Below are 23,760 nucleotides of genomic sequence, written 5' to 3'. Positions count from 1 at the left end.
AACTTATTTTTTAAGTTTTATAGGTTAATAATTTGCTTAATAGTAAGTTTATTTTACTGTACAAAAAGATAAAATAACCGACACTTAATGTTATAACCCGAATTTTGAAAAACTTTGTTTTAAAGTGAAATTTTTATGTATAAATTTAATAAAAAAATAAATAATGATTGACAAAGAACATTAAACAATTGTTTAATAATATAGTTGTACTTGTTTTTTATAATCTTATGTTTTAATAAAATAGATGTTTTTAGACTATTTTTTGCTGCTTCTGCAGTACAACAATAAAGTAAGATTAAAGTTTTAAGCATGTAAGATATTTATCATTTCTGCCGACTAAACATTTACAACAAAAAAAATAATTAGTCTGCATGAACAAATAGTAACATATTTAACCATTGACACCCTGATTTTAGCAACTTTAATTTACTTAGCAAGTAACATTAAAGTTACTGTTTAAAAAAAAACTTATATTGTTTTTAAGTTTTAGAAATGGATATGAACTTTAAACTTTAATTATGTTAAGTGTTGTGTTGATTTTGCTAAGTGTTGTCAATAGTTTAATTTGTAAAATTTATTTTTGTTTGTTTTATTAATATTTTATAAAATGTCAAGGTAAGTTAAATGAACATATTTTTTATAGCTAAGATATTTTTTTAATTTTTTGAGTAATATAAAAAATCACAAGTTACTATTCTTCTTCTTTTCACAGTTTATGTTTATGTCTATGGTTTATTTGTAAAATGATAAACACAAAAAATTATTTTTCAATTAAACATATCAATGATGAAAAGTTTTCAACAGGAAACATTTTAAATAAATTAAATGTATAAGACGTGCAGTAGCCAATCAATGAATTTTTATTTTTTTATTAGCTTTATTTTCCCACGCCGGGCACAAAAAAAATATGGCAACGATCAAACTAAAAAATACTTTTTTATCAGCAATAAACTTTTTCCTTCAACTTCCACAAGTGACGTACATTGAGTTGCGTATTCGTCATTACTCTTGTTAAACATAAATTTATAGGCTATAGAGTTTCTTTCGATCAGATTGATTTTCTCTGAACTCACCACCCACGTGCACACTCTATTCATAAATCGTCCGCCTCGACAGAACTACTTAAGTACGCACAAGTCAACCGGTAGCAAGTTTGTTTGTTAACTTTGCAATAGCATCATACAGAGATAGCATAAAGCGAGAGAACCGCTTTTTTCTCTGCCTTTCCTGCCCTCTAGGTTTAAAACAGGGAGTGTAGTGAAGCATTGAATATCTTTAGCGTTCAAATGTTTTTGTTTGCACACGCATTTACATGCTGTTCGCGCTTTATTAGCAAAGTTTGTTAAAATTGTATTTTTTATAAGTAGTTTAGTTTTCACTTTAAACAGATCAGTCGAACATTAAAAGTTTTTTTTTCGTTGCTGCACCACATTTAAAATATTATCTTTTGTACTCGGTAAGTTTTCAATATCAATCATTTTACTCACGTGATAAACCAATTATATTAGTTTAAAATCAAGGATTAGTTAAGTTTTAGTTAATATTCACAATGTTTTATTTTTTTAGGACAACAGTAGCTAATTATCTTTTTTTAAACTCGATATTTTTTTTAGAATTTAGTTTTAAAAGCATATAAAGTGTAAAAAAACACAACTTTTAATCGAATTTTGAAGTTTGTATTAATAGCATAAAAGCTAGGTCGCTATGAATTCTTCTCTTAATACAAGAACGTGTGACCAGATTCAAAGAATTAAAGAAGATGACTTGCAGCTTGAGATCATAATTGGATTTAGGCGTCAAAGTTTATCAACTCTTTTGATTCCTTCGCTTTTTAAAAAAGAAACTACAAAGAAAAAAAACATCAAAAACACCAAAAAGACTCTTTGTTTTGAGTCTTTTTGTCAGCAGTCAATGCAAAATAAAAAGAGCAGGAATCCAAGACGAAGATATCTCTCATTACATGTTCTCTTGTTCCTCATCTCCCTTTTCACGCCTTCTTGCAGCTGCTTTAACCGCGAACCAGAGTCGTTGAACAACCGAAAGCCGTTCATTAGATCCAAAAGTAAATAACTTGTAGTTTAAGTTTATTTGATTAATTTTAATTATCAATTCTCATAAAGTATTGTTTATAAAACTGTTGCTTAATTTTTAGTTTCAAGCCTCATTTTTTACAGTAAATCATTTTACAATTCCTACGTTCCGAGGATGGGGAGCCGACGGTAGTAGATCGAACTTTTCGTTTACCAGACTGACCAGTATAGACAAATGGGAAAACGATGACAACCTTATACTGATTGGGTCAAAGTATGTTATTCTTATTTCATAACTGTATATAAATATGTAGATATCAATTAGAAAACTTATATACTTGTACATTATCTTGACTGTGAGAACTTACACTTACTTTTTGTTTTAATACGGTCGTTCTTAAGTATTAAATGTTTTTTGATAGAATTAATTTTCCTGTAACTAGTTGTAAAAGTGAACGCATTTTTTTCACATTTAATAAAAACTTTTGAGGAAAGCCTATATTTTAAGTAATAACTCAGTCATATTTAATTAAAACTGTTTGGGAGAATTTTAGAAAAATTTATATAACATACATATGCACAAATAAAAATTTGAGGAAAAAATAAGATTTTGTTTCAAAATGTTTTACTTAAGATTCTTGTTTACTAGCTGTATATTTGTATACTTTTTATTTTACGGTTTATTGTATATTGTTTATAGGTTAGTTATGTAATATGTTATTTAATAATAATTTTTTAAGACAACTTTAAACTAATTTATAAAACATATATATTTAATATAGTTTGTTTAGAATATTCTGTTAGAAATTTTAATCTATGTTTAACATGATAAAAAATAAAAAAGCCTAAACTCATAAAAGCTTTTTTTTAATTAGCAAAGCTGCTAAAAAAAGAATTTAATTTATTTTTCTTATTATTATAACCGTTTTGAACAAAAGTTAGTAAAGTTTTTAATTTTTCTTGTATATAGAAAAAATTTATAGTCAAATATTATTTACAAAACTTTTTTCTTCCAAAAAGTGAAATTCTTACTGATATCAGCAAAAAACTTGAATTATTTATAAGCTTCTTTTTCAAATAGGCAGTTTAAATATTTTCAAATTTCTCCTAGACATAAGTAACTGATCTTTTAAGTCTGGAGCAATGTTTACAAATGTAAATTTTTTAATAGCTTTAGTTCTATATGGTCCACTTTTGTACTTTAAATTAAAAATGATTTATAATTTAGTAGACATATTTCACAGTGATGATGTTAGTTAAAATTATAACAACACATCTTATTTTATTCTAAAAACATTTTATTATATGAATAATTTTATGAGTTAAGGTTAAATAAAAAACTTTTATAAACTTTATCAAAAATTGGTCTTAAGAATATTTTTACATTTTTTGGATGTATTTTAAGTTGATGTATTCTAAAAATGTTTAGCTTTAAGAAAAAAACTAAAACTTCCAAAAACAATTTTAAGTTAAAAAAAGTTAGCTATATGTTAAAAGTCCAATAAAACAATTTACTTAGTTTCTGATTTAAAATGGAAAAAGGTTTGTTCTAATACCACAAACTTTGAAATATTTATAACATATTTTTTATGAAATACATTTAATCTGAACTGACAAATTTCTTTTTAAGTCATTAGATTATTTTTCCGACAGAGCAAATGCTTATTCTTTTACAAGTTAACGTATAAAGAAACAGTAAAAGAATATATTTTCTCTTTTTTTAATGCTAATTATCTAAGAAAAGTTCATTTAGTATGGTTTAATTATGTTGATATATTTCACTTCTGTTTTATAAAAAAGTTTTAGTATAAGCTACGTTTTACTTATCAGTTAAATATAAAAAATAAACTAATATGTTGTTATACATGACGTATTGGGAATTTTATGACAGTTAGCCTAATGTGATGATGTAATGTTTAAGGAAACGCAGCTCAATACATCAAAGGCATAAAAGTCTACCGAATAAAAAGGAAAGTAATTACTCATATCTTAACGTAGCAAGCGGCCGTTATTTCTTTTGTTAAAGCAATAGTTTTTTGCTACAAACATCGTGTTACATGCAGGATACTTTTCAGAGAATAAATTTACAATTTTTCTCAGATTAAAATTTATTAAATTTACCTGTAAACTTGAAATAGGTTAGCAGAAATTAGACTGTATTTTCTCAATTCTAAATGCTTATATTTCTCAAAAATGACAGGTGCAATTATGACGTAATTGCTTAACTACGTCAATAAAGATAATAAAAGTTCTGCAATACTTCCTATACGTTCCTATAAAAAATAAATTCTTAATTAAGAGTCTTTGTAAGACATAGTTTACAAAATTACCATAAGTTTGTTTTTTTGGAAGGTCAAATTAATTTCACTAAACTGTAAATAAAAGAGGTTTTACTTTAAACATCAATAGCTTCGTAACCCTTTTTGCTTAGAAACTAATAGTTTACACGAACTTGTAGAAACCTTAGAAACAGTTTACTAGTATTCTACAATATTAGTTTAACTCAGTCTAAACATTTGAATTTAAATGTACACTTTGCTAAAAAATTGAGTTTTTTATTCTTACAACATAAACCATTTATTAAAAATTGCGAATGTTATATGATACTAGAAGACAAATTATAAGTAATATAGACAAAATTTGTAGTATTATGGTATGAACAGTTGCAGCTATTACTTATTCATAAACACATGCAAGGAACAAAAGATCAAAGAAAAACTGATCAGGCATTACACTCAAACTTAACAATGTTGTTGTATTATTCTTTCTATAGGGGATGATTATCAAGTTTAACCATTGTGTTTGACTTCTTTAAATTTTAAAACATGACAAACATGAAAAAAAAGAATTTAAACTTGAATGTTAAAATAGTGATGAGCTAATCTGCTTGTTTGCATTTGCAACTCATTACTTTCAGCTATTAGTTATAGTGAGTATTTTAATAGCCATATTTTATAAGTCTAAAATTAAATATTTCCATAAAAATTTAATTTTTAAAAAAGTATCTCAAAAAAAGTGCATTTTTTGGGAAAGGTTGATATAGTACAGGACTTTACAGCAATACTAATTTACTTTGACTCAAAATATCGTCTTTCACAACTGTCATGGGAAGCCAATGATAAGAAAATTTGTATTTACTTTTATGCTTATAGAGTAGGATGGTGTATGAATCATTTTATTTCTACTTATTGTATAGATTCATATCCTTATATAACTAATAAAAATGTGTTTTTTTATGCTTTAATGAACAAAACATTGTAGCAATACTTTTACGTGTTAATGATGATAGTTTGAAACATCCTTTTTTAGAAGTAATAAACAAAATAGACAAAAGTAAAAGTTAGCGAATAATTTCGAATTTTTTCCTACGAAATAATACTATATACATACTAATAAATAGTTACAGTTCGAGTACCTATCAAACTTCTGCCAAATTACTTTTTATTTTTACACGTTGTCTATTTACTAGAAAAACTTTATTTTTATTTTGTATGCTCACATTGAATTGGTTAAATTGAGCCATAAATATGCATGTTAGATAAAACATAAAAATATTTATAGTTTACTTACGTTTTTTTGTTATAAGTGAATCGAAGTTGCTTTATTTTGATTCGTAAACTTATAAAAAAAACTAATAGTATAGTAAGATTTCAATTACTATGGTAAAAAATTATAACTTACAGTCTATAAAAATATTTAATCATGAGGTTATAAGTTTTTAAGTTTAAAGTTCTACAAATTTTAACCATTTTTTTTTTTAAATAACAGAAACAATGTGTACATGTTCAAAAATTCATTTGATGATGAATCTCCATCAGTTTTGTACAGTGAAAGACTTTATTTTCCCCCAAGTGTTCAACAAAAAGAACGCTGTATTACATACAACGTAAGTCAAGTTTTTTTTTGCAGTATTAATGCAATGTCTTTCTAGTTTGTTTAAACGTTTAAATTTTCAGGAAGAAATGTTTTGTGAAAATGACATACGTCAGATTTATTTAAAACCAAACGGCAAGCTAAGAGTTTGTGGAACTTTTGGTGCGAAAGGACAATGTAGATATTATACGGTTATTTTGTGTTTTGTTTTCACATAAGTAAAGGCAGGTGTTATAGAGTTGTCAATATAAAACTTATTTTTAAGTTATTTTACTACTGATGCCTCTAAATTTACATTTTATCACGTAATAAGTAACAACAGCCCCAGCTACTGAAGTAAAAACAATTGATTTCTTATCTAAAGATAACAAAAAAAAATTGGTTTGTATTTTAAATTATTAAAAAATATTTAATTTATGTATAGTATTACTTTTGAAACAACTTTCCGCAGAAAATTTATATAATTATCCATTTCTGTGGACGTGTAGCAGCAGTTTTTTTCAAAACATACTAATTTAAATATTTTAAAATAACAACTTAGTTTTTTAACCAATAACTCTAAGTTGGTAAAACAAGAAAGTTTCATAAAAACGATATATTTTTCTTTTTTTTCAAACTATGAACAAAACTGAAATCATACACCCTTAAGTTTTTATTTATGTTTTAAAATATATAAGAAGTTACTAGTGTTAATTATCATATCTTAAAAATGTTATGTTTCTTTTTAGCTGTATTGTTTTTTTTTTCAGAATCTTGTTAAAATCAGCTTATCAGGAATATTTTTAACTTATGTTAATTGATAAAAAGTACAGATTAAGTTGAACTTTTTATCGTGTTTTAATCTTAAAACAATAAAGTTTTGTATTATAAATAAAACTATTTAAAGTTGTTTGAAAACTTTTTAAACTTGTAATTACTGTAAACTAAAATTCGGTTGTCTTTAACAAGTTAGTAAAATAAAAAATAATAGTTTGACAGTACCATTAGTAGTATTATAATAAACTTTACTTTTATTTATAAGTATGAAGGTTAGCTTTCCATAGTAGACAACCGCTTAAGTAAGCAAATTGAACCCGACCAAAAAGTGCGTACATAGCACGGGTAGTGCGTACTTTTTGACGACGTAGTATAATATGAAATTCAGTTGTTTGTTTTCTTTCTTACAACTAGCCACGAAATAATTAAGCCAAATAAACAAGTCTTTTTATTTAAAAAAATATTTAATACAAAATTTTAATCTGCAATTTTTTTTAATAGATTTTAAAATGATTTATTTTTTCTATAAAATGTTTCTACATAATTAATACATACATTTAATAAAGAAAGTCAATGTCAGTTAATGATATAAAAAAGAATATTAAGCCATTTTTTCCATGTTTTGTTAGAGGGAAAGTACAAAACTACATTGTGTTTACCAAACATTTTCAAAATATCAATGTGTGTACGTTCAAATTAAATTATGACTTAACTATGTTGTATTTGTAGGTTTTTTTAACTTTGTCATCTAGATTTATTTAATTTATAGCATTACAGCTGAAATATCATTATTCCTTTCACTTTTCTGCAACCACTACATAAGTATTTAGTTTATTAACATTTAATAACAGGACTGTCACAATCTCAGGCCACTTAGACTACTCAGGATTACAGTACTAGTTTAAAAATTGTGAAAGTCTCAGGCTAACTCAGCAGGTTGGCCATTCTACCTGGAAACATAAAATAATCTGGAAAAACTTGATGATCGAAAATTTAGGATAAGTGCGTACTTAAGGCGGGGTGCGTACCAAAAAAAAGTGCGTACTTAAGCGGTAGTCTACTGTATTTTAACTATATAACAAATTCTGCTAAAAATTATCAGTATAAATAATGCTACAATTTATTTTCTAAAACAAGTGTATCGTATAACATCTGAATATCATTTTAACTTAAAAAATAACGTTTTAAAGAAACGTTCAAACACAAAGTTAAATTTTGTTTTTTAATATACAACAGCGTGAAGACTTTCATTTAAAAAAAGGAATGGACGAATCAAACTACAGTGAAGCAAAGTATTGTGATATAAACATGGGTAATGCAAAAGTAACGGAGGCTTGCAGCAAGTCTAAAACAGACAGCATCAGCATTCAGCTAACAAATAAAAGTAATTAACAAACTAATTGTCCAGTTTTAAAACTAGCACACTTTCTATTTGTAAAAACGTTATAGAAGAAAATAAAATTGTAAATTCATTTAACTTTTCTACTTATAGGTCTTATAGGATTTAGTGAATGATTATACTTTCTATCGATGCTTATAGCAAGCGCAAAATAAAATAAAAATTATTTAGTTCAAACTTACGGTTTGTGCTTGTAAGTCTTTGTTTGTAACAATAAAGTATGATTAACTATTTAAAGTTAGTTATCTGATTTTAGGCAATAAATAGCTACATTTTATAAATAGTTTGTAATATCATGGTAAGCTTACCTAAATAATGATATAAGTTTATATTTTAAAACTTAATTATTTCATTTTGTTCTGGACAATACGTTAAAAGATATCCAAGAAGTCTGCGAATCGATAACCGGAAGATTCTTCGTGCACCAGGTCCTAGGACAAAATATTTTGAACGTCTTTTTTAGTCGTTCAATAAACTTTATAACTAACATTAAAAAAACACAGTTTAAGTATTATTAATTTTATGGTTGATTGCAAAAAAAAAAGATGGCTATATATTAATAAAATTACCACAGATTTTTTGTGTTAAAACTTTATTCCGACGAACGGCGTTTCACTGCTCTCAAATAAATTTAAGAACAGATCTACGGAGTCTATAAAATATTAACACACATTAGAATAAAAAGCATGTATAATTATGTATAATATTTACGTGAGTAGTAACTATAAACGAACTTCATGGTTTGAAAACAAAGTTTAGAATAAAAATATAGAAATATAAATTGTCTACTAAAACTACAAATTTAATAAAAGTATGTACTAACCTCAAAAAAAGCTCTAAGAATAGGCAAGTTTTCAAAAATAAAAATAAATAAAATAGCAGTGAAACGCCGTTAGTCGGAATAAAGTTTTGTTACAAAAACATATGTGGTATATATTCCGATAAGCTTATCAGGTTATCAGGATCTCAAGGATTTAAAGCATTTTAACGTTACATCTTATTAATAAAATTATAAAGCTTTTGTGTATTTACTGTAAATATACAGTTTATCATTATATATGTTTATTAGTCTGTTTAAGTATAAAACGTATAGTAATTTATTTTTACAGACTCGAACAAGTCAGATATTATTTTGGCTGCCTATTCTAGTGGCCAATTTCGTGATGAAGATCCAATAATGATAAGATCATCAGATTTCATGAAAACAAACAAATACTCGTTTGAATCTAATCCTGATTTCATTAAAATGCTTTCTTACGGAGAAAAAGTCTACATCTTTTTCTCTGAGGGAGCTTTAAAGGGAGAGTCTCCTCTTGTAACAGAAATAAAAACCAGATACAGTAGAGTGGCGCAAGTGTGTAAAGATGACAAAATAGAAGAGTATGCTGATAAAGAGTGGAACACTTTTTCAAAATCGAGAATTTTGTGCACTCTTCAGAAAGGCGACGGTCCTCCAATGGTCTATGACGTAATCACTTCAGTTTCTGATGTGGTTACCATCACAGAAAAAAATTCCAAAAAAAAAATTGATGTTCTCTATGCAACCTTTACAACCCCAAAGTAAGTTAAAAAAAATTGTTTAATTTTTTTTTATAAATATAATTGTCTTGATAGTTAATGCGTTAGTGCAAAAATAGAAAACAATCTTTACTGTTTTTTAATTAAGCAAAAGTTTTAAACAACAATATTAGTCATTACCTTCTTGTTGAAGCATACGGTAGCTTTTAAACACTCAAAAATTAAATTTAGAGAGTGGATCATAAAACAGACATCAGTCGTCTGTATGTACAAAATGACTGATATCATCGAAAACTTTGAGGAACGAAGATATTTCGACAAAAAATACGTAGACAATGTTTACTATCCAATTGAGCCTGTGGAGCCACCGACAAGACTATCAACATGTTCATTTTTAACTAAAGATGTATCTAAACCAGATAGAATATTTGCAAAAAGTCATACTCTTATAGTATCTCCTTTAAAAGGAAAAGCTATTTTTCTCACAGAAGACAAGTAAGTTATTTTTTTTATAAACATAACACTTTTCATTTTTTATAAATCTAAATAACATGTTTTACAGTGTTAACATTACTACAATACTAGTGGACAGCAATGCAGCTTTTAAAAATGAAGTAATGCTGTATTTAGGAACTGACAAAGGGTCAGTGTTACGGATTAAACCGAGAAAAAACATGGTTAGTTATTTACATTCAAATAAAAACAGACTAAAGATAAATTAGTCTTTTTAAGCATGAATTAAACATGATGTGTAAAAAGTTTTTTTAATAAATTTATTACCAAAAATCTTATTTAAATTTTTTTAATTAAAGATAGAAAACAAAAATTATCTCACAACATATTCAAGAAAAAATAAAACCTATTAGGATTCAACTGTTTATTTGGAAGAAATGAACTTTGTTAATCACAAAGACTGTAAGATTGATCCAAAAGTTTGTGAAGTAAAAGCTCTTTTAAGAACTGAACAGTCAAACAACTCAGCAAAAGCATCTAAACTAATAATCGCTTTTAAAGATAGAGTAGTGTTCTCAAACTTAGCCACTTGCTCGGGTCACACTAATAAAACGTAAGATGTTTTATTCTAAATAAATATCTACATATCAAACAAAATAAAAAAAAAAATCTTAAAACTTTCTTTTTTTAAGATAATAATTGCGCGTAGACGCAACTGTTAGAACTAATGCTTTATCTGTTTTAGGAAATATTAGACTAAATACATTTTTGTAGTATATGTGAAGCTGATCCAGAATGCGGATATAGTCGGAAAAGATGCGTTCAAAGAACATTAGGAAACAGGTAATATTATTAACTACTTTTATAGAGCTAAGGTCTTACAAAAGCTGTTGTTCTATTTTTAAAATTTAATATTTTATAGTGAGTTTTTGGGTCCAGTAGATGAAATAGAAGGAAGAATAGATGCTGTAGCTGAAAGTAAGAATTTTTTATTAATTAAAAACTTAAAATTTTTACTTTGAAACTTTAGTAGTATTTGTAGTCAACTTACATAATAAATATCGCTTTGAAACTATTAAAAGTTTAATACTAGTTTCTATTTATTTTGTGATAGATAGATTTGTCTGTTTAGTAGCGAATAATTTTTTGTAGAACTAAAATGTACTAACTGCATTGATTTTATTAATTTATTTTTTACGTATAAACACATATACTTTTTTTTCAACAAACTTTTTTCTTTGTGGTCACTGTTATACTTTTATTTTATATTTTTACTTTGTGTTTTGTTCTGGATTTAATATAACATTTATGTTTCTTTTAAACTTATTTAAAATTAGAACTAAGTAGTAACGTTATACATTAATTTACTGTTATGAAAACAAAATAAATGATTCCTACCTTTTTCACTTAAAACATAACTTTTTTTTCATTACGAAATGGTGGAGTTAAAATATAGTTTTGAAGTAATAAAAAACAATAAAACTTAGAAAGCTGTAAATTATTGAAGCTGAAAAAAAATAAATCTTTAAGCTCTTAAAAGTTTAAGCTTTTTTTTCATTGATGTTTAAATAAAGTTACATTTATATTTTTCTACATATTTAATTTCTTTTCTATATTTGTTAAGTTTTGATTACAATCAATCAAATAAGTTTAATAATAAACAGTTTTTTGATAATTATATTTCGGTTGAGAAAAAAAAACTCTTAACAACTTTATTTTGGTTGAAAACGACGACTTCTTTCCTTCAACTTCCCATTTATACATTTCAGAAGCCTCGCCAGCCAAAATGATTCAAGACTGGGTCGAAAGTTTCGAACCTGAACTGACCAGAAATCTAGTTGGTTTCGGTCCGAAATTCAAGTTAGAAGAACGTCGGAACTGCATGCTGAAACTGAGAGAAGCGCTCAACCACACGGCTAACCAGGTGATTGCAAACTTCAAGAACCACCATACGCTGCCGTACAACATGACTAGTCACGTGACTCACACAAACCCGCTACTCATGCACACTATCGAGTCACTTCACAAAAAAGCTTACGGCATAATTGAAAACTACTTTAACAAGAGCAATAAAAGCCAGGTGCTCCATTGTATGAGAAGGAAATCTTGCTTGAAATCACGCTCACTCAGCCTACCTCTCGCTCCATCACTGTGGTTAAGTTTAAAAAACTTTATGGAAAATGAGTATGCCCCGCTTAAATGTGAGAATGACACTTCGACGCAAAGCCTGCTGACCGATTCTTGTTTGAAACCAAAATGCGATCACAGTGTTGAAGGTCATTGCTGGCCAACAAAGTGCTCCTGGAAGACTCTAACAAATGCAAGATCGTTTTTTCGACTGTCAAGATACCGATATGAAGATAAAAACTGCTTCGAACCATTCAAGAAATTTTTCCATTTTGAAGTTCCATCAAGGTATCGTCACAAGAAAGTCAGAAAAGGTGAAACAGAATTAAAAGTAGATAGTCGTTATCCAATGACGTTCGTGTATGACCCAAGAGAGGAAAAAATAACAATGAAATTCACATTTAAAGTTCTTAAAAGAAGTAAAGTACACCCCCCGCTTCACAAAAGAGACGATTTTAAGCTGCAAACAGCCTTATACAGCATAATAGAAAAAATGTTTAGCTCAATTAAAAACAAAAATCTCTGTAAAAATCAACCATACAGAGAAACACTTGATTTTAATAAAAGCATTAAAAGCAACAACGCCATTCCTATTGATATCTGTGAAGGATGCACTTGCTACAAGACTGAACCTTTTGTTTTGAAAAACGACTGGGATAGTATGAGAAAGAGAGCCAGATCTCGAGGTGTTCTTAAAGGACAAGGGGACAAGTTGACATCAAACAAGCTTATTTTTGATACAAAAGATGATCTGAACAAATTTTTTCGAGAAAATTGTACGAACGATTTTTATGAAATGTTTACTAGACAAATTAACGACAAATCAGTACGAGAACCTAAAAATACTCAGATAAAACATATAGTAAAACGTAATGTAAGTGTTTTTGTCGATAGTTACGTACCTTTTGAAATTGAACACAAACATGGTAACAAAATTCAGCTGGTTTTTTACGTGAAGAAAAGTTGACAAAATCTAAATAGTTTTTAATTTTATAAACTTACTATTCTAAATAGAGTATTTGTGATTATTTTCAGAATGTTGTTACAGCCAACACTTTTGAAAAGTGTGCCAACATTTTGTTCGCCAAAAGTTTTATCAAATCTTTTTTTTAATTAATACTTATTTGCCAAAATTAGTATGTGCATTCAAATATGTTTACTTAACTTTTTAAACTATATTTTCAGCTTTAGTTACCTACGTTGTATTCTTCAACTTTTCTTTTTTATTCGTGTATTTTAGCCAGTCTAAAATGTATACAACACCTCAAACTATAAAGTACGCTTTTCGTAATAAAAATACAACTTCTTCAATTTACTATTAGAAGTATTATACTAACTGCTTTGATGCACTATATTTTTAGTTTGAAAACTAACCACTATAATAATTGTTTTTAAACCATTAGTTTAAGATCATATACAGTTCTGACTCCCACAAGTATAAGGTGCTCTATTAGACTAATCTGTAGTAAAGTAAGACAAATATGTTACATATTTGTTTTTTTGAATGTCTCATTTACCAAATGAAAAATATGAATTATATTTTTTAGCTGCTGTCTTTAAAATTTTCTACCTTTAGATTTGGTAAAATTAACTTGAAACCTCACTGTGATTAGTATTTTTTTTTTGATATTTATTTGTATTTTTAGAATGTTGTTTTGAATTTAAGTGTTAGAAAATGCATTTGTGAACTTTCGTACAAAAGAAAACGTTTTAAAAGAATAATAATATAGATAAACAGCAGCTTTATTTGGATTTAGTTTAAATATATATCAAAAAATAGTTACAATTTGATAAAAATCTTTGAGTTTCTACCTCACCACATTTCTTGCTGTACGAATTTAAAAATAACAAGAGATTTATGTTTTACTGCCGCACTTACAAATAAATCTAGTTGTTTTTAAAGTTTAAAAAAGTCAATATTTTTTTAATTGAAATTCTAAATAACTTTTTCGAATGTAGTCTTTTTATTCAAATACTCTAATTACATTACTGCTTTTTAGTTGTTCAATTTTTTGTTTAGTTTTGAAAGATATTTCAAAAAAGTATAAACCCGAGGATTTTTGCTTATATTCTGCTGCTTTTTTTTTCTTATTTTCTATGGTATATCACTTTGCAGTACTAAGTGCTGATCAGCTTATTAATTTAAAAATAAATCTTAATTCAAATCGTGATTTTTGTGTTGTTTTTTTATTTTCAAAAATCAAGTTTTATGATATATTTTAACAATAACAACAATAGTATTTCCAATGACGATAGTTAAACATTAAGAAAAAACTTTGTTTAGCTTTGTGAGTTCTAAGCATATGACAGTTTTACCAATAAAAAAGACTTCAAAAGTGTAAAACTTAGTAACAAAAGTATACAAATAATATCTATTAAGAATTTCACTTCCAACAACATAGTAAAAACTTATGTCAGTAAATCAAAGGTCAGTACCATATTTAAAAAACTTGTATTAAGATTAAAAAAAAATTTTTGTTAAAGTTAGATAGTATGTTTTTTATCGAAACTCATTTGAACTTTTATTAAGTTACTAAATTTTTTCCAAAAAAGCGTTTTAATTTTAAAAAGCACATAATTTAGGGTCTAATTTATATCATAATATCGAATTATCATACAAATATAAATTTCTTTAATGATTTTCTTATTTAAAACTTTCAGAACTTTATTGTATATTATTCTTACTTAAATTCAAAACCTTATGTAATAGCTTTCTTATAATACTTTTTTTATAATTCATCACAAATAGGCATAATATGTATACCATTTTAAGTTTTACGACACAAACTAAAAACAAAGATCTAAATCTCAAAGGCAGTATTTATTAATCCTCAAAAACTTTAAACTATAGTTTAGCTACCATAGTGTCAGTAGTAAATCTTGTTTTCTTAGCATTTAAGACAACGCACTATTTTATTAAAATTTCGTAGTACCTAGCCGATGGTCGCTTTACGTCAAATTTTATTTTTTCCCCTAAATCGAAACATGCTGACGTCAACAAATATTTTCAAAATGCGACTTGTTTGAGGAGAAGCGAAATATTTTTATAATCGCTTAAATAGACCACAGTGATGTACAAAATACTTATTTCCGCCTTAAGAGCAATCGGCAGCTTCGAGTGGGCTTTGACTGTTCAGCTTTTTGTTTATTTTTGTTGCGAAGGAATTCCTTTTGATCTCAAAACTAATGCCCTCGATGTATTTCAAAAGTTTTATAAGACAAAGCTCAAGGACTTTTACTTGAAAGTTTTCATTATCCCAAGTATACTTGCTTTTAAAGAATCACAATAGTTTTAATGTGTTTTCACTTAGTGTTTATTTATTTTGCATTTAAATTTATAAAAGTGTTTTATATTGAATAAATGCAATAAAAGTCTTAAGTTTAATTTAGTTAAGACTTATTGTATAGTACCTATTTTTAGTTTAAAAAGTTAAAAGTATAATTTTAAATAGTGTTGTTTTTATCAAAAATAGTTTAAACTTCATAAACACCATACTTATTTAAGTTTTTTACATATGGTTATAGAACTTTTTTGTGCATAGAATATTAAACATATTATTTGCAACTTATTAATCATACTGCACAATAGATGCTACTCTATGTTATCTTAATGAAATTTTATATTGATAAAACTTTTTTCGTATAATCATAATTATTTATTTCAAGTTATCAACTATTAACGTGTTTTATGTTTCAGAACCGGAAACAGCTATGGTTTCAGCGGCTTTGTCAGACAAGATTGTTTTTTTCTTCGTTGGTTTTATCGTTGCTCTGGTTATCATAGGTATAGCATTACTTTGTAAGCAAACGACCTCAAAAAAAAGAAAGAGCTCATACTCACCGTAAGTTCCAAATTTTTAAACTTTGTTTAAATAATTATAATTATTAACTATAATTATAATTTGTTTATCCTTAACAATTTTTTTAGAGTTTCATTAGTATATAATATTAATTTTTTCTGTAAATATGACACAAATAAGTCATGTTATTATGATTTTAAATATTTTTTGAAATCACATTTATTTATTTGTCTTTTGTTAAATTCATATTTGCATACTTTAAGTTTTTATTGAACAAAACAACTAAAGATACAGTAACCAAACTAAATTAGAGTATTTTATAGAACTAAAACTTAATTTGAATGATTTTTTATTTTTATTTTTTATGTTTTTATTGTGCATAAGGCGTACAGTTGGAGGATTTTTAAAACAAAATTTCATGTTTTACGTGATTGAATATTTAAAAAAAAATATTTAATTTAGTAAGATGTTTATGTTATACAGTATTACTAGATTACAACATAACTGAAAAACTGTTTTTATTTCCTTTTAAATCATATCATAAAATATTGTAATAACTAATACAACTAATTTTGTTTTTTGCTTTTTTTTTTGAGAAAAAATGAGTTTTGTGTTAAAACATATATAGTTTAAATCCATAACTATAACACAATTACCATTTAAGCATAGATTTTTATGGCTATAAAAAAAGTTAATTTAAAAGTCTACTTTACCTTCTTTGGTATTTGTAAAACTAGAACACTAATACTAAAAGTGTTTGAAACGGGTTTGAGAAGTTTACAGTAAAAAAATTACAAATTAAGATTAGTAATACTAAATTTATTTGAAAATATAACTGTTTATGATTTGCAAGAAGGTAAACTATTAATTTTAAATTTGCTTGTGTGTTGTTTACTAAATTTATATATTGGATTTTAGTTTTGTAGAAAACAATAAATAATTTTAGAAATATATGCTTCCTTTTTTATGCTGACAAGTTTCTATGTCTTAAACAACAATAATTAAACCTGAAAGTCAAATTTAAATTTATATGGTAAGCCATAAATATTTTAATTTGTTTTAACTAGATAAGAATTACAGATAGAACTCTGTATAATAAAAATTTGTTAAAGCTAAACCTTTTATTTATTATACCAGTTCTTATAACTGTAAACCACAACTTTAAAATAATTTAATATCTTTTGAATTAAAAACTCTAGGTAGGAGTAAAACACAATAGTTTTTTTTTATTAAATTTTAAACTAAAAAAAAGATAAAGGTTAAAAAAAAAGATTTACTGGTTTCTTTTTTAACAATTTAAAAATATAAGTTTATCAAGACGCGAGTTACAAAATATAAACCGTAATCTAAAACTTATTTTTAAATTTATTAATTATTTAGCTAGTATTGTTTTACTTTGTGTACTTAATAGTTATAGTTGCTTAGGTTTTATTGTAATACAGTTTATACAGCTTTTGTGGGGATACTTCTAATGACTAAAAGTCTTCGCTATTTGCCTTAAGTTGTTCTTGTTTTACTATTTGTAAAAAAAATAACACCTGTATAAAAGGTCTAATAAACTAACTTTAATTGTTGATTGTTTAACATGATGTAGTTTAGTGTAAATTTTTTTTTAATGAAATCAAAAAAAAAAAAACAATGATAACGTGATAAAATTATTAATTTAATTATTTATGGCTAATTGTAGAACTTTTCAATCTATATTAAAACCATAGACATTGTGAAGCAGTCTTTTAACATTATGTTTCGATATGAATTTCTACATAACAAATTTAAAAAACAGCTATTATCAGAAAAATACTATGTTTTGTTCGATATCAAAAGTTACAATTTAAAAGTAAATGTTCAAAAAAAAAGCTGTTTTCGTTATATTTCATTAATATGAACATAGTCTTATATATTTTACGGAATCGCAAGAAAACAGTGCATTCTAACGATTTATACTTCTGATTTTCTATATTTAAACTTCTTTTTTAAGTATTTATTAACAAAAAAATTTAGAACTCGCATCACTCTTACAAACTTAAAAAGTTCTGTCGAAGAAAAAGAGGGCTCTGTTAACAACTCTTCAGAGCAGGTTTGATATTAAAATTATCAAGTTTTTAATTTTGACTCAAGTTCTAAAGTGACTATAATACTTATTTTACAATAAACTAAAATTCTTTTATGTTTTAGTACTTTTTAAGTACTAAAATGTGTTGATTCGGAAAAAGCTTTTCTAAAAATACACTTTGAACTTTTTTTGCGGGTTGTAGATGTTTTTATATCAAAATAAAACTTTTTTAAACCAGCTCAGTCTTGGTATATTTTTTAAATGATTTAACTTAATTTGCATCATACATAATTCAATGTTTAAAAAGTATCTCAAAGTATGTACAGTGATACTTTATAACTAACTTAATAAGTAACCGTAGAAAACTTTTTTTAGTTTACAAGTAATAGAATATTATGTTTTTTATTTTATAAAGTACTGTTACAAAAATTACTTAACAAAACTATATAATTTTACTTGAAAACTTTACCTCAATAACTTATATTTTATGATATTAATATTAAAAGCGTCTTTTTAAAGGTTTATTAAGTTTAATTTTTAACACTATTGTGTATTTATATTTAGACGAAAGATCTATGTTAAATTGGGATTTTTATAGACAAGAAAATAGCAGCAGAAAATAGTCTGTTATATAGGTTTTAAGTTTTATTTAAACTCTTGTTTATTTAATATTTTTAGGTTATTTAACAAATTATATTTTAGCTTTAACTTTATATAAAGTTTTATAAGTCGTATGCTTTATAGTATTTAAGATACTAAGTTTGATGTTAAATTTAAAAAAAATTATATTAATTTTAATACTTTCACGCTTAGTATGAAATCAACTATTGCTAACTTATAACTATTTTTTATGTTTAACTATATGTACTTAAAATTTTTATTTAAATTTAGTTCAGTTTATCAGAAGCTGTTGTATAAATTTCTAAAATTACAATATATTTTCACAAGTTATTTCAACGTAGTAAAGAAATTAAATTCTTTTTTACTTTTTTACGAACCTTCAACACTAAAAACGTCATTTGTTATACAAATTGGCTCCTAAAAAATCTAAAGCACACATAAATTTCAAAACTAAATTGTTATAATAACACGTATGCTAAAGATACCACTGAAAAGAAATGCATTTAAAGTACAGGAAGTAAGCATTAAGTGTTTGGCTTTTTGGGCAAAACAGAGATATAGCTGCTAATATAAGTGTCTTAGTTTATTTTACTTTCAAAATTAAGTAAATACTCCACTATAAAGTTGTTTTTTGTCTAATTCTTACTTTTGTTACACCAAACCTAATAAAAGTTAAAACATCGAGTAGCTAGAGCAAGAAGATAGCATGAAAATTTAACCTAATTGTCTTTTAGCGAGTAGTAAATACTTTGCGCTTGTAGTTAATAAAAATGTATATCGTGACGTCAAAAAAATTTGTAAGCGTACCTAGTTAGCGATGAGCAACTGTTTTGGTATTCTTTTCGCAATCTAATTCAAAACTTGCATACTTAATTTATATTTTTCCATTAAGCATTAAATTTCTTTGGTGCTAAAAATATAAATTTATATCTATAGATAGAAGATGGAAAAACATGCGACGAACAACAAAAATCAGGTTCAAAATTAATTATTTTAATTTTTAACAATTTTTATGTGCACAAGTGGAACATTATTTTACTTTAATATCTACAATAAAGCAATTCTAAATTTCGAAAAATTATTTTTTATAGTTTTTTGGTTACCAGTATAATTTTTGGTCTACAATTAACGATAATTCTCACAAAATTTAATTATTTGTGCTATGTATTTTTCGTCTTATATTAAACGTTGATAAAAAGCAATTTTTAATTTCAGAAGTTTTTGAGGATGAAAATTCTAAACAAAAGTCTACTGGTTACGTACGGTTAATAAGTTATTCTGTTTTATGTACTATGTAAGAACTAAATAAATATAAACTATATTAAACCCCGAGTTCAATTTTACATTTTTCTACGCAAATGTTTTGTTCATTTACAGATTACTAATCTTGAAAACAGTTTTTTTAGATTAACAACTAGTTTATAAAATTAAATCTTAGTATATATATATATATACATGTAAGTAGTTGTAAACTATTAAAAGAAAGTTTTCAACTCAATTCGCTTGTTTAAATTATTATCAATTTACTTTTATTATAACTACCAACTATAATACATTTTTACACCTTAACGGATTTGCTTAAACCAACCGTATGTAACAGATTATCATAAAATTTAACTGAAAAACTCTATGACATTATATCAATATATTCGATTTAAAATTTTTTTAAACTAAAAAAAAAACTAAAATATATTTTACTTATATGAATATAGATAAAATATAACTTATGTACTTATTTCAAAGTTATCAGAACTACTTTGTATATGTAAAACAGTCTTTTTATCTTACCGGGTTACCACTGTTTAAATTTTTATAAACTACTTAAAAAAAAATCTAACTACTTTAAATTACAATCTTTGTTATATCCAAGAATTAAATTGAAAACAAAACTTTTTTATCTAAAATTTCTGTATAAAGCATGTTTAGTTTTTATTCAAACCTTTTATGCACTTTGTATTTGTTGTATTCTGCCAAGTGTAATTGGAAAAATAAATTGTTGTCCTTCTTCTAAGAATCTATGTATACAAAAACAAAGGTAAGTCAACAAGCTTAAAATTGTATTGTAGTTAAAAGAAAATATACGTTTGAGCCACTTTAATTTTTTTCAAGTTTTTGAAAAAGTATTTTTGGAATAAAAGTAGATTCAAATAATTTAATTATAAAAATCTAAAACTTTACATCAGTCAACTTTGAAAAATACTTACAATTTTAGCTTATAAGATCTTTAATCTGTTGTTAGGGCAGTTCAAAGCGGAAAATTATTCTACTATTTAAAATTTCAATGTAATTCAATGAATGTTTTGAACTTTAAAAGTGTTTTGTAAGAACTGAAATAAGTAAATGTTGTTAATTTTAAAATCCTAGACAATATTGTAGTATCATTTACGTTGTTTTGCTTTCAAGTTTGTAAAGACATAACTTTAAGTTTAATTTAGATGTTGCCTTTGTAGAATGACAAAAGTTGATTACTCATTATGAATTTTAAGCTACTAGATTAATGTTTAAATATTATAATCTAAACTAAGCAACTTTTCAATTTTAAAACAAGCATTGTAGCCCTGATAACTTATAACCTGGTAGACAAAAACTGAAGGAAAACTTTTTAAAAACGTTTTGAAACTGTTAGAATATAGTCACTTTCACATTTTTTTTATTGCTTTATTTTTCAATAAGATTTTTGAGCTACTTAATTTTTTTTCTGTAGCTAAGTTGACTTCGATGACAAGAATTCTTAATGAGAAAAAATTAATTTTCAACATTTTATAGCTTGAGTCAGACTGATAACAAAGAACCTGGAGCATCTGGGTATAAAGTCAATCTAATTCATGAAAATAAAGAGTATCAAAACGACCTAGGAGAAAATCTAGACAACATCTACCAGCAAGGTATGCTATGTTATTTTTAAGATTTTATTTTTAATTTTAAGAAATGCAAAAGTATGTTTTAGTTGTTTACGTAGTGCTTTATTTACATTACGATCTGAATTAAGAAAGTTGCAGTTTTTTTCTTTTATTCTTACTTTTGTAACTTCCAAATAAATCTTTTTTATGATAGTTAGTTTTTTGGATGTATTTTATCAAAGCTATAGGTTAACAAAACTAAACATTATTTACAAAAAACTCAGAGGGAAACTCGCAGCAAATTACTGCGGAGGAAAGTAAAACTTCTGACTCAAGTGCACCGCAGCTACCTCCGAAAACTACTCGGTTTAGCAAAAACAATACAAACTCAAACAATTCCAATAACTTGGTACATTTCCCTACAGAATCGATGCTTTATTTAAATCACCAGCTAGAACGTCCTCCGCCTATCCAGCCTAAAATGGGAATACACAGATTTAACAGTTTTAGAAGTGATGGAAAAAACGTAAGAACTAAACCAAAGCTCCCTCCAAAGCCTGTGTTCAGATCTAAGTCGTTCCAAGGCCAGAAAGTCCTTCCTATTTCGAAAACTGTTATTGACAAGAACTTATTAACAGATAACGAACAAAAGATATCATTGATCGAGTAAAGCTACTGTAATAGGTGTTTTTAACATATAAAAGCGTTTTGTTGCTATTTAATGTAAGATATTCGTCGTATAATTAAAACTATTATAACTTTTGTTAGCAAAAGAAGCAAAAAAATCTAATAAGAAGTTTTTGAAATTTAATTTTTTTAGTTTTTAAACTACTTAAAGCACAAAAAATTTGCAACATAAGCATAATAATTCAAAAACATTTTTTTGTTATTACAAGCTTTGTAAAGAGTAAAAGTATTTTCAATGTAAGTGAAAGTAAAATTTTTGATAAAACTTATTTTTGCTGTTTTCGCACGTTCAAAGCAAGAAAAACAGAACGAACAAAAAACAAGTAAAGCGGAGACTTCAAAGCGCTTATTACACGATTGGGGCGATAATTAGTCAAAGAAACACCTCGTTCACTGTTTAGCTGCTAACCTATAATACTCGGTATGTCGATCACCTTATATCCTCTTGAAAACTACCGATAAAAGTTCGTAAATGCTCAATTTAAACTTAAAAGATAAAATTACACCGTAAAAGCAGGCAAAGCTTCCTTCTATTACTATTTCCTATAGAACTTCATTGACAAATTCCTACCGCTGCATGTATTTTAAAAATGCTCCATTCCTCTTTCTTTTGTGAAAATTAACTTTTTCTCCAGCCACGAGCAACCGCAACAATTTTCATTTGAACAATGTATCGATGTATTCGCAAAAAGTTTATAATTGCTCTTCTAATCAATATTAAAAAAGAAATGAAAGAAGGCCGCTATTTCTGAGAATTACTCCCTTTAAATACATACCTGGCTGAAGAACAAGATTTTTCGCGTGCTTTATGCTAGATTATATTTCTTTAGAAAATTCCACTGTTTCGGCGGTTTGTATACGTTTTCCTACTCATCAGACAATGACTGAGACGCGTCTGCAAACACATAAGATTTTTTGAATATTGCTGTTATTTATTATAACTAGTTGTTTGTGTTTACTATAAATTGTGTTCGTTTTTATCAGATAAAAATTTGCAAAAACTGTTTATAGTAATTTTATGTGTAAAAAATTGAAAAATTTCTGAACTTTTAAGCTTTTACTAAAACAATTGATTATTAACTATTTTCGTTTTTTTTTTGACAAACTTAGTTAAGACTGAAGTTGTTTTATTACATTCTGTTATTAAAATTGGCAACAAAACGAAAAACAATGAGGGTAAAAACATCTAAAAGCTTAAAATTCTGTTTTTGAAATTAATTGTTTAATATAACAGATAAACCGCAAAATTTCATCGTGAAAAAAGTTCCTAAAATATAAAAAAATAATTTGAGAAAATAACAAGTCTGTAATTTTTTTTACTATTCTTAAATACTTGATAAATCAATTCAGGATAGTTTACATCGGTTTTTGTTATCCTAACCTTTTTTAATTGATGTAATAACTTTTAACATTTCCTTAATCTAGAAACTTTTAAACATAGTCATAGTCAACTTACTTCATTAATATATCTCAATAGGATTTCAAATAGCTAGTTTAAAAGGAAACTAGATCATAAGTTATTTTTATGTTTTAATTTTTTTATTTTTCCGTTTTAAATTATTTCTAACGTTCTTTTTAATTTTTATATACTAAAAAAATTACA

At 25.8% G+C, this 23,760-nt stretch overlaps 1 protein-coding gene across 3 annotated transcripts; it reads left to right on the top strand.

The window, feature by feature from the left end:
• Nucleotides 1–1,332: 1,332 nt before the first annotated feature.
• LOC145849191 (semaphorin-1A-like) lies at nt 1,333–23,428 on the top strand. Of its 3 annotated transcripts, XM_082954303.1 has the most exons (17): nt 1,621–2,062; nt 2,175–2,304; nt 5,799–5,916; nt 5,987–6,094; nt 7,896–8,043; nt 9,168–9,618; nt 9,808–10,071; nt 10,139–10,253; nt 10,443–10,642; nt 10,804–10,872; nt 10,952–11,007; nt 15,854–15,998; nt 17,958–18,033; nt 19,567–19,606; nt 19,846–19,894; nt 21,397–21,515; nt 21,755–23,428. In XM_082954303.1, the coding sequence occupies exons 1-17, from the start codon at nt 1,705–1,707 to the stop codon at nt 22,138–22,140; spliced, it is 2,832 nt and encodes a 943-aa protein (XP_082810429.1). In that variant the 5' UTR covers nt 1,621–1,704; the 3' UTR covers nt 22,141–23,428. The 3 variants fall into 3 exon arrangements, with proteins under 3 accessions (XP_082810428.1, XP_082810429.1, XP_082810427.1); XM_082954302.1 differs by lacking the exons at nt 15,854–15,998; nt 17,958–18,033; nt 19,567–19,606; ... (1 more) ...; nt 21,397–21,515; nt 21,755–23,428 and adding exons at nt 1,333–1,456; nt 11,799–14,214 and having other exon boundaries at nt 1,741–2,062; XM_082954301.1 differs by lacking the exons at nt 15,854–15,998; nt 17,958–18,033; nt 19,567–19,606; ... (1 more) ...; nt 21,397–21,515; nt 21,755–23,428 and adding an exon at nt 11,799–14,214.
• Nucleotides 23,429–23,760: the final 332 nt, after the last annotated feature.

This window comes from Thalia democratica, chromosome 1 (assembly GCF_965202585.1).
Source record: "Thalia democratica chromosome 1, ktThaDemo2.hap1.1, whole genome shotgun sequence".
Taxonomy (NCBI): Eukaryota; Metazoa; Chordata; class Thaliacea; order Salpida; family Salpidae; genus Thalia; species Thalia democratica.
This window is presented reverse-complemented; position numbering and strand designations above follow the sequence as displayed.

Bases quoted from the DNA above. Each gene is read 5' to 3' on its own strand.
- LOC145849191 (XM_082954301.1), top strand. From the start codon at position 1,705: ATGAATTCTTCTCTTAATACAAGAACGTGTGACCAGATTCAAAGAATT. The intron at 5,917-5,986 runs GTAAGTCAAGTT...TTAAATTTTCAG, and splicing joins AACGCTGTATTACATACAAC to GAAGAAATGTTTTGTGAAAA. The intron at 6,095-7,895 runs GTTATTTTGTGT...AATATACAACAG, and splicing joins GACAATGTAGATATTATACG to CGTGAAGACTTTCATTTAAA.